The following is a 14,657-nucleotide window of genomic DNA, read 5'->3' on the forward strand; positions in this document are numbered from 1 at the left end:
CGGCGGTGGGCGTGAACTCTCAGACCGGGATCATCTTCACCCTGCTGGGGGCAGGGACAGAGGAGGAGGAGCTGAAGGAGAAAAAAGGTGAGGGGCTTCTCGGGGCCGGCTGACATACGTGCTCTGCTATTTACCCACCGGCACCCAACAGCCTGCGTTTAAGACCAATTTGCCATAACTGGTTCTAGAGTGTCTTTAAGCCCGCTGTCATCGACAAAGGAAAAGGCTTTTATAACAACTACTGTACGTCGGCGCCAACCCATTAAATATGATGCAAAGTGGGCGGCACCTTTTCTTTTATGTCTTTTCCCATTTTACATGCTCGTAGCGTTTTCATCTAGTGGTTGTTTTCAAATGTAATATTTAACATTTCCACATTCAATTATCTAAGAAGCACGAGACCTATGTAATGTATGTAGTTGAGTTGTGCTATTACATTATTCAAATTGTTTCTAACACTGTTCAAACCCAGAGAAATCCATCCTTTCTTTCATCTTACATTTGGTCAATCTCAATGGTGTCATGTCATTTATTAATGTGAAATATCTATAGTGAGCTAGCTTACCACAATGTGCAACTCTGACCAGTGGCTCTTGTGAGCCACCATGCTAATGCACAGCTTCCCCACATACACTTTTCTTGTGTGGGTCATTCATTTTCTGCCCTATAAAACGGCGCCATCTTTAGTGAATGCTAGAAACAAAATAGAAAATAGAGTTATTTCCACTACTACGGTTTTGAGGATGTGAGTTGTGTGTGTGTGCGTGTGTCTGGGTACTGTGAGCTCAAGTACATTATTGTCCTTACTCTCTTATCGTTCCAAAATCGCCTAACAGACGAGGATGGACTCCGCAACGCAGGTAGCGTATTCACTTTTCTCCCCCACCACAACGCAACCCAACCACTAACCCAACCAGACCCAACCCAACCCAAACCAACCCAACCACTAACCCAACCAGACCCAACCCAGCCCAAACCAACCCAACCACTAACCCCACCAGACCCAACCCAGCCCAAACCAACCCAACCACTAACCCAACCAGACCCAACCCAGCCCAAACCAACCCAACCACTAACCCAACCAGACCCAACCCAACCACAACCCAACCCAGCCCAACCCAACCCAACCACTACCCTTGAAGTGTCCACGTCATAGTCCCCTTTTACAGAGCAACAACTATGACTCCACTATTCCCATCTCCCTTCCAAAACCAGGGTGGTACCCCTTACACCCCAGACCCTCGCCCCGGCCCTCTTCCCTAACACCATGCCTCTTTTTAAGGGCTGACAGCATCGCCTCATGGTTAAGCAAACCCTTCCACTATTCGGGCTACACCCCGTCTGGTTCGAGCTTCGGCATTTACTGCGACTCTACTGCTTAAAACAACTCAATTGGCCATCGATAAGACAGTTATTTGGATGGTTGTGCAATTTTAGTCTTGTTCTGTTTGGTTCACTTCAAACCGTGGGGTATTTGGTCAGAACTGGCTAATGCTAGCTGATGTAGTACCGTGTTTCAGTGCTAGCAAGTTTCTCCTCGAGCACCTTGGCATGCTTCATATCGTCTCAAACACCTGGATGACCACATTTGATATAGTAGCTACAACTTGCCAATTATTTACAGTTGGCAGGTAGCAGTTTAATTACGGGCTGAATTGGTTGGCAGGCCGGTCTTGGCTTCTCCAATATGGCAGCGGTGTTGGCCATTGCAGCGTCTATGCTTTAAACTCTCTCTAAGGGTGAAGGATTTTCTTCACCCTTAGTCTAGGATATAGGTTATTTTGTTCATATTGTACAGTATACTGTTGCAGATTAATGTGGGACTTTGTGTAGTCTTAATCAAGGGCAAGGGATCCAAATAATGAGCATTGGTGCACTGTCCGGGCTCTACTTATTTTAATGATTTAACATTCATTTTTGAGTCTACCTTTAGATGGATGATAATGTAGCAATCATTATTATACTGATTATAATGGAGGTGATTATTATATTATATAAACCACTTTATTCTAAACGTTTGGTTTGGGCTTAAGGTTTGGTCACGTTACCTTGTGTATCTCGTTATTTTTCCCGCGGTGTGGCTCAGCCTTTGCATACATATTTGTCTGCTTTTATCATACCGTATGTTGATTTCCTCTATGTACACCATTTGTATGTTCGGCCAATGTTTTCTTGTTTGCCTCACATAAACTCCCCATATACTCATTTATAATGCATTGTTAATGAGAAACCGTACGCAGTGTTCTAGAAAATGATTTGATCTTAATCTCCTGTCCTTGTTATAACCATGTTGCTTTTGTTCATTGTTGTGTGTGTGTGTGTGTGTGTGTGCGTGCGTGCGTGTGTGCGTGCGTGTGTGTATTTGTGTGTGCGCGGTTTGTATTTGTTTGTGTGTGTTTGCGTATGTGTGTGTGGGTGCGTTTAATATTGTGTGTGAGTGTGTGATTGTGTGTGTGCGTGCGTGTGTATGAGTGTGTGTGTGTGTGTGTGTGTGTGTGTGTGTGTGTGTGTGTATGACTGCCTGTGTGTGTTTGCGTTCATTTCTGTGTGGCCTTCATTGTTGCTGGCTAGACCATACTGCCTCACACCCCATCGCCACCATCACTACGGACGGAGCCTCGGCCGGTAATATTGGCAATGCCACCCTAATCAATGGTAGGTCGATTCCCACATCCGTGTGTTCTCCCTGTCTCCTTCGATTCTCCATTCCTCCCTCTGAGTCCCCGTTGTGGCGCTCCTGTCCCCCGACCCCTAATTGTGTTGGACTCACTGTGCCCAAAGTCAATGCATTTACAACTCTACCTCGTTTTAACACTGCAGCTTCCTAATGTTGATACCAATCAAAGTGGGTGGAGTACAAATAAGGCTTTAAGTTTAAAGGCTGAGAGGAGCGGTATGGGCCGCAAAGATTGGGGATGGTATATTCATTTCAGAATGAAAACATAATAATAGGTACGATTAGTTCTGCCACTTCCAAATGAGAGTGACCATACTCCCATTTTGGGGATGTTTTCTAGTGTGTTATCTATTGTTTGTTCATGACGACAATTTAAGATCATTCAGATCTTTCACTCAATTCCTTTTATAAAGGTTAATTTCTATTTTCTACCCTTTCTCCCTCTTAAATTTGACATTAGTGTCCACTATGGGTCCTTTAAAAGCATTCACACTCACGGCACAGAGAGTGGTGTGTTAGTAACCTTGTAGTGCCATTGTTCACTACCTCTCTTTCCTCTCCTTTCCTCTATCCTTCTCTCAACTGGCTGTCCTGATCACACATGTTCACACTTTCCTCTGGCATGTTTGTGTAGCATGTGTCCACGTTTTGTTTGTGTAATGTGTTCCAATACGTGTTTTTTGTGTATCTGTCTTCGTATCGTACTTTGTCGTCTGTCTTAATGGCTTGAAGTGAAAAGCAGTCTGACATTGATCATTATATATGCCATTCAAAATTGACTTTGATTTACTACGGAAAATTCCACGGTATGTTTACTGTTAAAATATGAATCATACAAAACACACATCATACATCTTGCAGAAGCTTAATATATACTAAACACATTTCTCTTTCAACTCGTTGAACGTTTTACCTTTGTCATACCTTGCCAACTCACCGCTTATGATTACAATACATCCATGTGATTGTCCTAGGGAAAGTATGTTAAAAGTATTTTCCATGTTATTGTGTTTTCGACCTTCACTTTGTGTGTTTGCGTCTCTTGTGTCTGTCAACCGTTTGTGGATATTCCCGTGGTTACTGTGTTTGTATGTCTCCATCATAGGTAAAATGCAAGATGGCAATATGGAGATCAACCAAACGAAAGGTAACCAATCGTTACTCTTCTCCTCTGACTCCCCTCGCCCCTCTTCAGACATCTTTGGCCTTCACCTTCTTACACACATACCAGTCTCCACAATAAAGTGTGGAAACCCCCAGTTCGATGCAATTTAAATTGAAAGTGCTTTTGACCAAATGGGCACAGTTGACCATCATTTCTGATGCTTGCTGACTGGCAACGGCGCAATGGTGGCCAAACCAGAACATGCATAGTGTTCAATGGAGCGCTCTCTCTGTGAATTATGGATGTGTCAGGTTAGAGACTCCCACCGTTCACCTTGATCCGCTGTCTGTCTTGGAAATGTTGTCGAAGTCATTTGTGTTGTTGTTTTTTGTTGTTGTTGCTGTCATTGTGATGATGTCTCTTGTTCTCTGGCAGCTCATTGTTTTAAATACCACCCCTTTACTTGCAGCAGATCTCTCCCAACAACCATGTCCCATTTTCCTCTTGTCTCTCGGTTATAAGCGTCTTTCTGAACAGCTTCTGGGCTGGGGAGGGGGAGGGTAAGACCCTTGGGAATTATCCCGAACTTCAAATATATACATAACTGAAAGTTGGTGATTGATCAAAGACTTATGATTGGGTGGTGATTGGTGAAGGGAAGAGTGGGTCTGAATACACTTCAGTGTGTGTTTGTGTGTGTGCATGCATGTTTACAAAGTGTGTGTGTGTGCTTGTCTGCGTGCGTGTAAGGCACGTGTAAAACACGTATGGATGTTTACAAAGCCCTATCTCCCCGTATGTGGACTATTTGTGACTACTAATGAACAGTATGCAGCGAAAAATACAGATGCATCCATCCTTAAAGGTTGCATCTCCTGAACCTGTATCAAGCCTTTAATCCCTCTCCAAAATGTTGCAAGACAGATATCCAACCAAGAAGATGGAGAACAGTCTTCATATGAATCCATGTTGCTATCGCTGTCAGCCAGACTTGGATGTGCTTGTCTCTTCAGTCCGACCATCAGTTCTGGAGCTGTGGCCTCACACCCCCTCCCCTCCTCCCCTCCCTATGTTTCCATACCTCCGCTGTACCCTAACACCAACACCCTCCTGTGTGTCGCGGGGTCTCCAGTGAAGAAGCAGGACGGAGCGGCGGCCATGGAGATGCAGCCCCTAAAGAGTGCCGAGGGCGGGGAGCCGGACGAGAAGGAGAAGAGGAAGGTGAACGTCTCCAAGAAGGACAAGTCAGTGCTGCAGGGCAAGCTCACCAAGCTGGCTGTCCAGATCGGCAAAGCAGGTGAGAGAAAGAGAAAAAAAAAGACTGATTACTCCCAATGGCCAGTTGCTGACCAGGTTGACATTGCTACACATGGTGTGTTTGCAAAGATCTGCCTTTTTTTAATACTGTGTCATGAAGTGCTGAGGTGGATAATGAAGAGGTGCATTGGTACATTAAACCTAACTTTAGGCACAGCACGTAGTGAAGAGCAGATAATCACAGATCCCTAGAAAGTCCCTTTCTATCAACATGTTACAGTACAGAGGTGAGCTCCACAAATTGACCACCTGTACTATTTGGTTACCTGATTTGTAAGCTGCTGCATAATTCAAAGTACGGTGAGAGCGTGCCCAAAGCCCTCTTAGTAGGTGGTCTCAATCAGTCTTCCAGGTGTTTGTGATGCAGTTGTTACAGGATTAGGCATTGAGCTCAGACCATTGCCAAGAGGCTGATGTTAAGCGCACTTAGATTGCATAGATTAAATAGATAGATAGATAGATAGATAGATAGATACATACACTTAGACATTATACATCAATATTCGCAAAACCTTGTTCATTAAATAATTGAAAATCATGTGATTCAACCCAGATATTATATAGGACTAGAGTTTCTCAACCTCTAGTTGTAATTAAACCCATAACTATAATGTGGATCCCCTGTTGATAATGTAAGAAATATCTGAGCGTATAATATAATAAAATTTTGCCTATAATTCTACAACATATAACATTTTGGTTCACCTATTACGTAATGAAGCAAGCATAATAATGTTCTCCTTATGTGATTCACACTTCGACATCTAAACGATGTCGTTTAGACATCAGTAGAATCAACGGGGGGTTATGGATATGATGTAGGGTCTAAGTTTTCTAGAGATTGGATAAGTTCGGCTGCTGTCACTGTAGTTTGTTTTGATTTGACCCTAGACAAAATGGAGGCAGAACGGGGAGAACTCATCGCGATCATCTTAAATGTTGCTAAAATGATGCATCATATATTCCGTTGCATCCACAAAATTCGAAGCTTCGATCGATGAAACATTGGAATATGAATTAGAGACAAATAGAAGAAACGACGAAGAAGAAAGGCATCGCAAACGACTGCATTACCGGAGAAAGAGAGCGTATTATTTTGCTTCATTTCACAAATAACTAACACTTGGACAAATGTAGTAGATTTCTGTGTTTAACTGAGAAAACAGGGAGTGGAAGGACGGGACCCTTCAGCTAACATTTTCTATACACGTGCAGCTGTGAACTCATATATTGTAATTTATTTAGTATGATGTGTATGTTTAGGGATATGATAAGACCTATCACTTAGCGTTCACCATGAATGACTCTTAAAAGCAGTGCCAACATTTAAATATTTTTTAACAGTTCAGCGAACAAAAGGCAACAAGCTGATTATCATTTAGGGGGCCACTCAATGACATGCTTTCTACTCCTCATTCACATATAAGGTAATGTACATTTCCTACAGAGAAAATACTGTCTCAGGGGTAGTATTATTCAGGAGATTTTCATGGTACAAATGTCAGGATATGTTGTTCACACATACGGCCCATCAGGAGAATAGCAGGAGAATATCAGGACTTACTCCTGTGTCTGAAAGCAGTGAGTGAGCATTTGATTACATTAGAAAATGAGTCAATTTATGAGTTACAGGGGTAATTGTTCAATGGAAAGTGTAGTATACTATGAATACAAATCAATTAATCAATAGGTTTTACTTTCAGGGCTCATAGTGCATTGACATTTAAAAAATGCATGGCAACTACTATTGGTTAGTTAAAAATAACAATAACAAACAGCTGAAAATTGTGTTCATTTACAGAAGCACCTTAGTGGAATAAACTAAGTAATGTAACAACAGCAAAGGCAGCAACCTACCTAACTATAGTGAAATAAAGCACAGGCTGAGATTGCAGATTGTACATTGGCTACCTGATGTGAGAGTTTTAGATGTTCATTTTATTTAAATTTTTTACCAGAAGAATACGTCATTGAGATTAAACATGTGTGTCACTTGTCAACAAGTGTCTTGAAAAAAAAATAAAACAACTAAAATAGTCGGCAAGGGGGAGGGGGGATATCAATATCAGCGCGCATGTGTGCAGTGTGTGTGTGCTACGTGGGTGTGCGGTGTCCTGCGCTGCCTTTGTCTTGAAACATCTGCGTCAGCGGGCATGTGTGTGTTCTTGCGTGTGTGTTTTCATGTGTGTGTATGCGGTGTGTGTGTGTTTGTGTGTGTGTGCGTGTCCGTGTATGTTTGTGCGCATGTGCGTGTGTGTGCGGTGTGTATGTGCGTGCGGGCTCAGTATGTGTGCGTTTGCGCATGCTGTGTGTGCGTTTGAACTGCAGGCTGCTTGGCACATGCGCACTGACCAACTTCAGTAACTTGTCTGACAGGCCTGCTATTACTCCATGCCTTGGCTTCACCTCAATACTTACATTTATTTTACTCTGAATGGTCTGATGGCTTCGACCCAACAAAATAGGCGTCCTCCAGTGTACTTTATGAATATCAATCCACCAACCGTACATATTTGCTGTGCAGACAAATACACGCGTAGCTCCAGCGCTAGGCTCCGTCACCCAATCCATCGTGCTGTTGTAAAAATCATGCTAACCCCTCCCCCTGTTCTCGTGTCTTCCAGGGCTGCTCATGTCATCCATCACTGTCATCATGCTGGTCCTGACTTTTGTCATCGACACCTTCGTGGTGCAGGGGCTGCCGTGGCTCACCGAGTGCACCCCCATCTACATCCAGTACTTTGTCAAGTTCTTCATCGTGGGTGTCACCGTGCTGGTGGTGGCGGTGCCTGAGGGCCTGCCCCTGGCCGTCACCATCTCCCTGGCTTACTCTGTCAAGGTACGAGAGGACACGCACGCACCTGCATGCACGCCTCCCCCCCGCCCCACACACACACACATGTGGACACTGCTGTGTGTGTGTCTGCCAGGGAAAATCCGCAGTATTCCGTTATCTACCAGTGCATGTCCAACACCAGCCTTCACCTTAGTTGGCTCTTGTGTATTCTGTCCCCTCTTTATAGAGCCCAGGGTTAGTGTCCCGAGGGTTAGTGTCCCGAGGGTTAGTGTCCCGAGGGTTAGTGTCCCGAACTTTACCGTGCTATGGTGCGAGATGCTAACCTTGAACAGTGTTTAACCAACATTGTTACCCATAGGCCTAAGGATGAATGGGTAAAGGCATGAATAGAAGGATTTTAAATTGAGCTTCGCTATAACGCGTGTCAAAATAACGTGACCTCCTGCGCAATGTCGCTATAGCAAGAACGACAACTAAATAAAATGAACTTGGACGTAAAGAAAATGTTTGTAACTGGAAAGTGGATTGTAAATGTTTGAGACAAAGGACTTTCCAGTTCAAGTTCTTCATCTATATGAGGACACAATGGTCAAGTCAGTTGTACTTTTGATAATTTTTCTATTTATGTCCAAGCTTTAGTTTAGTTTTTCCTGTAATGCAAGATGTCCCTGCATACACTGTAATTAAAGCAAAATAACTATGCACGCTGTTTTTAGGTAAAACAATGTAAAATAATCAGATTCTCGCTGTCACGCAATCATGCGGCGACCGTGTTATAGTGAAGGTGTTCATCATTAATTATTAAACATGGTCATTATTTGGAACAATGAACCATGCAGATGTTGGGGGCTGGGAAATGGAGATACAGGCTATTAGACCAACATCTTCACCAGCCCGGCTGAAATCTTACTAGCCCTGTAGTCTTGCTTACAAAGAGAGGATCTTGAAGGACTGATAATCAGTGCTGAATTATCATAATATACTTCTACATAATGAACTGACTTTAAGAAACTGTTAATTAATAAATATACAACAAATGCCTGACGGTTCCTTAAATTCAACTTGCCCCGAAACGTATCTGGAGAACTTAACCTCCAGCCCTGTCTCAATGTCACAATACACATGACGTAATCCCCCCCCCCACCCCCTCCCTGGACAGAAAATGATGAAGGACAACAACCTGGTGCGGCACCTGGACGCCTGCGAGACCATGGGCAACGCCACGGCCATCTGCTCCGACAAGACGGGCACGCTCACCACCAACCGCATGACGGCCGTGCAGTGCTACATCGCCGACGTGCACCACAAGGTGGTCCCGGACCCCGGGGCGCTGCCGCCCAAGTCCCTGGACGTGCTGATGCACGCCATCTCCATCAACAGCGCCTACACCTCCAAGATCCTGGTAAGAAACCTCCCCTCTCTCCCCTCTCTCCCCGCCATCTCCAACATCTGCATCCTTTTTTTTTCGGCATGGCAAGCCAGTAAACAGATCATTAAGGAGCAGCAGAGCGGCGGCCGCCGTGGATGGAGGGGTAATGTAAGCAGTCGGGTTGAGAGGAGGGCAACACGCGCATACATAATCAGCCCTAAAGTGCGGCGGCATTTGCATATGAAAGCCACTTGAAGTCCCGGTACTGCATGCTCCACCAGCAGTGGAGAATCTGGAGCCCAACTGAACGGGCGTGCCTTCAACACTTTTATTTTTATTTTATTTGTAAAAAAAAAATATGTGCCCGAAAAAAGTAACACCTCGGTGCCATGAAAAAACATATTCCCAACGTTTGAGTTTGACTTTGAAACTTTCTCGCTCATTCCATCGTGATTAGATGTTCCCTCAGAGTGAAGCTCTTTGAGTTAATGCTTATATAATATTCTAGTGCAGCTCTTTGGCTTCTCTGTGGAGAATGCGTGGCAGTGTGTGATACTGAGTGAGTTGACTGGTCTTCCTACGTCTGGGGCCTGGCAGGCTGACCTCCCTTTAGTCGCGGTATCCACTCAGTCCACTTAACGTCACATTAAGGACTCTTGTCTTCTGCCGGCCTGATATGATAGTCACAGCCTACTAGACGGAGGTTCAATCTGTTCTTTTCTGAGTGCTGCGCGTAATCCTTTGTATGCATGATGGCATGACAGATAGGAAGGGAGGTAGGCAGAGGTAGGTATACACAGACACACACACACACTTGCATACACACACACACACACACACACACACACCAACACGTATACAAACACACGCAAACACACACCCACAGACACACACAAACGCACACACACACACACACACACACAAGCGTGCTCGCACACAAACTAACACACACACAAACACACACACACACACACACACACACACACACACACACACCCGCAAACAAGGTGTTTGAATAGGAGCAATACCATACCCCCCCCCCTCCCACCAGACTGATCAGGCATAATCATATACATACTTACAGCGGCGTGCATGCACCATCTGGCTGTGTGGTGGTCTGTCACTTCTGCTGTAAACCAACGCTGGGTCTCTTCATGGATGGTTGACCAACTGACACACTCCTGTATGGAGCGTCGGGTATGAGTGGGGCGGGCAGGACATCTGCAGGAGAACAGGATCACACCGTTGACCCCCTAAGCCTCAAGGCAGGTTCAAACTCAGAGTCAACAACAACAGCAACAACAACCACGAGAACTGTTTGTCCCGAGAGACCAAACCAACAGGCTCGTCCTCCCATTTGGTACATCTCACACAATTTGACGTCTGCGCAACATCCAAACACACGCAGGGTTTGCATCACAGCCAGATGAAGGAGCTGTTCTTTAAATACTTTTTATAATGCGCCATAATCTGCTTAGGTATACCTTAAGGGATATATGAAACTTTAAGACTTTTAATTAACCCCAGGTGCCAAATATGGTGGGATTTGCTGTTTATTCTTGCCTTGGCAGAAACTTTACCCGCGGTACAGTGTGTACACCCTTCAGGTGGAATACTCTGGAAGCCATAAGTCAGCTGACAGCAGCATCTGAGGGCTCATATGTTTTCCATAGCACACAGTTAATATACAGAGCTTAAGCTACATAGGCAGTTTTTCTCCTCTTCATCATGCGTTGACATGCTACCATCAGCCCGAAGAGGAGATGGATTTAGACATCTCGATATTCCCAGGCACACACACACACGCACGCACACACCCACACACACACACACACACACACACACACACACACACACACACACACACACGGGGGCAGAGAGCTCCAGAAGGACATAAATGTGACAATGCCCAAATGTGTTGTGTTTTGAATATTGCCTTCGTTGAGCGATCTGATGCAAACACTTTGGCCACCTTGTCACAGCATGGAGTGAAAAACATACTGTTCGTTTCCCAACTTTACTTCCCAGCAGTAAATCATGTGAACACAGAACACTGCTCGAGTGAAATTGCCACATAGTTGCTGAACCGGGTAAAGCAGAATGCACCTTGGGGCTTGCTGGTGGATTAAAAGGTATTTTAATCCCTTTCTAATCCCTTCATTTATAAAATAGGCTACCTTAATGCTCCAAAGAAAATCAGGCCGGTGGGAAGGTTTGAATTTGCCTTTTAACTTGGACCCCCAAATAAAGTAAAGTCTGACGTCTGACTTCAAGCCTCAAGCCAAACGTTGAGAGTCTATAAATTATCCTCCTTACTTAATACCTTGGTCAGTTATCTTCAGATTTCAGATACACACGTTCAACACCTGAACTATTCTCATGTATCTGCTTTGGCTGTGGGATCCTCTTTGGACTGGGGGGGGGGGGGGGGTATTTGGGCGTGTCTTTCCTGACAGGGATATTCATTTGTACTGTCTGGGGGACTTCTCTTATCGTTTCTTACTGTCTCTTTCCCTCTTATTTTCAGTAATTTTTAATGATCTTTTATTGATTGTCCCTTTAATGTGATTTCTTCCTTTGTAAAGCACTATAAATGGCCATGTGATGAATGGTGAGCTATAAATAAATCTGCGCTGAGGTACGCACATTTATATTGGGATCTTTAAATTTGCAGATAAACACAAATATATCGTATGCTTTACTTCATAAAACCCTGACATTTCGCCTGCCCTTCTCTTGTCTTACGTGGCCTGCTGAATAAGCTATGAGCGTGTGAATGCAAAAATGAGAATAAATGTTTGGGGGAGCAGCCCCAGTCCCACCCATCTTAACAATGCATCCTAAGCCTGTGGCTGTGGGTTGCCACGGGCGGTGGGAGAGCTGGAGCAGCCAGTTAGGCTTTGATGCCCACCGCTTAGTTTCCCTGCAGCCAATTTCTCTGCATCGCCATTGCGCATCGGTGCAGTTATGGCTTCTTCTGTCAGCAGACACACACTGCATCATAGTACAGGATAAACACACACACACACACACTGAAATACTCGCATACACACGGACACAGAACGATCACGCATACACAAATATGTCAAAGTTTCACCAAAAAGGACAATCGCTTTTAGGACGCAAAACAAAAAAAGCGTGACATGAAGAAAGGATTGATTTAATCCGTGCTCGCACACTAACTGGTTTATATTTATTATGCTGTTGAGGTAGACTAGAGTCTGTGAGTCAGGCTTTTACATAATTGCTTTGGCTCTTTGTGCTTTCTGTCATCTGGTTCTTATGTGCTTATTTGCACTTAGTCCCGCACCAAACGCATAGCATCTTGGACATCTCCAGAATAACAAAGAGTTCAACCATTCACTGTCCATGCTAAAGGAGGGAAATAAAGGGAGGGACAAATAGCCAAGGCGGGAGAGAGAGACATCTATAGCAAAGATATTATTATATTACATAATATAGTGAAACATAACACAAATATGACGTAACACAACAGAACCTACACAACACACTCGGACATTGCATCCCCATATGCATCCATTTTTCTCCAGTTCAAACGTCGACCCCATTGCCCCCTGCCTCTACCTGCACCTGCTGACAGACTTCATAGAGACGCTGAGATGGCAGAGAGACAGAGTGAGGCAGCATCGTAATGTGTTTGGTGCTGCATTCCTCTTACACTCCACTTAATGGTGCTGATCATAAGCGTTCTATTGGCCATGTCTTGAATGTGTGCGTGTGCTTGCGCGCCCGTGTGTACATTATTGTGTGTGTGTGTGTTTGTTTGCGCACCAGTGCGTACGTGTTTTTTGTGTGTGTGCATGTGTGTTTGTGTATGTGTGTGTTCGTTTGTGTGTATACTCTATGTGCGTATTTGTGTGTCTGTGAGTTAATTTGTGTGTCTACACGTATGTGTTTGTAATAATGTAGGCCTTGGAATATAAAGGAAATATGTGCAGCCATGAGAGCAGCTTCCCTTTTGGCAGTAGCACAAACAGCTTATGGAGGCTAAATAACTTAAATTACGTCCTTGGATCCATTGATGCATGCATCTCTTTGATGGACTTGTTCAGGCAACTATGAGAAGGACATAGTGAAGTCTGTGAAATATAAGACAAACAGGATCAGGGATTAACGGACAAAGGGGAGGAAAAGATGAAAGAGAGAGAGAGAGAGAGAAAATACAAGAGAGAATAAATGAAGGGGAAGGGGCCAGTAGAGGGATTCAAGGAAGAAAAGGGCCCTAGAAAATAGCGAGAATACAAGCTGAAAGAGGGAAAACAGAAAACAAGAAAGATGAAGAAGTGAGAGGAAGCATGCCTGCGTGACAAGTCTCCTCACCATATTATTGTCCTGCAGCCAGCCTCCAGGCACTAGCCATGTGGAGCACACCCCTCAACCCCCATGCAGAGATGGATAGAGAAGGGTGGAGGAGTTGGAGGAGGAGGAGGAGGAGGTGGGGGGGAGGAAGAGAAGGAGGAGGAGGGGGGGTGGAGGGACACTGGGCAAGGGATCAGGAGGAAATGAGAAATAAGAAATTGGAAGAAAAGAGTCTGAGAGCAAGGGAAATGGAAGGGAGCAAAAGTGACAAAAAAGGGATGAACTGTGCAGATATTAGAATATGGTAAATGAGGTCCAGGGACTTTAGGAAGGAAAAGAGCACACGGGGGAAAGACCAAGATAAGGAGAAAGAGAAGCAGCCTATAGTATAGACCCTGGAGAGAGTGAGTTGGACGAGGAGGGTATGGGGGTATAATGAAGTGAATAGAGATTCCAGGAAGGGATGGATTAAGGAGAGACGCAGGGGCAGGAGGAAGTGGGCTTGCCAGCCCTGCCTTTGGCATATGCCCTCCCCGGTAGGAGCACCCAAGCACCAAGGAGAGGACACCTGGCCACCAGCGGCACAACCACTCTCTGTATGGCCGGCCCGCGCCAAGCCAACTGGGCCTCGCTTCACAGCCTGGGCCTCATGCTAGCTCGTAGGAAACCACTTCAAAGCTGACCTCATGGGCACTCTGGCAGTTTAAAAAGCCTTCGTTTGTGTTCAGTCTTCATTTAATCTTTGTATCTACTCTCGCTTGTTCTTTGGGAGTCTTAATTCCCTTCATTACACATTCCTTTCATGCCTTGGTAATTATTGTGTCTTTTATTGGCATATTTCTGATTATGAATTAAATGTGATTGCACAGCTAAGGAGATGTCTTCATTTAGTCTAGCATCTCAGTCGTAAATTGTCTAATATTTTCTATTTATGATTCTACCTTGTAGAATGATTGCCTGGTTCTGTGTTATAAATCCAGTTTTTTAAACCCTTATTCTGACAACCAGTCTACTACTCCCCTTAAAGAATTGAATCCTAGGGATTAATAAGGAGGATACGAAAACGCAGAAT

The 14,657-nt window shown here is 44.5% G+C and overlaps 1 protein-coding gene across 3 annotated transcripts in view; it reads left to right on the plus strand.

Annotated features, from left to right (window-relative positions):
• atp2b2 (ATPase plasma membrane Ca2+ transporting 2) overlaps positions 1 to 14,657 on the plus strand; it is a gene marked incomplete at its 5' end in the record, with an annotated part of 59,172 nt that overhangs the window by 26,935 nt on the left and 17,580 nt on the right. For all 3 annotated transcript variants that reach the window (XM_079747391.1, XM_079747389.1, XM_079747390.1), the window contains 6 exons: positions 1 to 87; positions 2,572 to 2,655; positions 3,783 to 3,824; positions 4,915 to 5,079; positions 7,724 to 7,938; positions 9,056 to 9,298. The exon at positions 1 to 87 is cut by the window's left edge and continues 39 nt beyond it. In XM_079747391.1, the coding sequence (XP_079603517.1) occupies positions 1 to 87; positions 2,572 to 2,655; positions 3,783 to 3,824; positions 4,915 to 5,079; positions 7,724 to 7,938; positions 9,056 to 9,298 (836 nt within the window). The remainder of the gene's footprint in view (positions 88 to 2,571; positions 2,656 to 3,782; positions 3,825 to 4,914; positions 5,080 to 7,723; positions 7,939 to 9,055; positions 9,299 to 14,657) is intronic.

The sequence above is a fragment of the Pollachius pollachius genome, assembly GCF_949987615.1.
Source record: "Pollachius pollachius genome assembly, chromosome: 12".
NCBI classification, from domain to species: domain Eukaryota; kingdom Metazoa; phylum Chordata; class Actinopteri; order Gadiformes; family Gadidae; genus Pollachius; species Pollachius pollachius.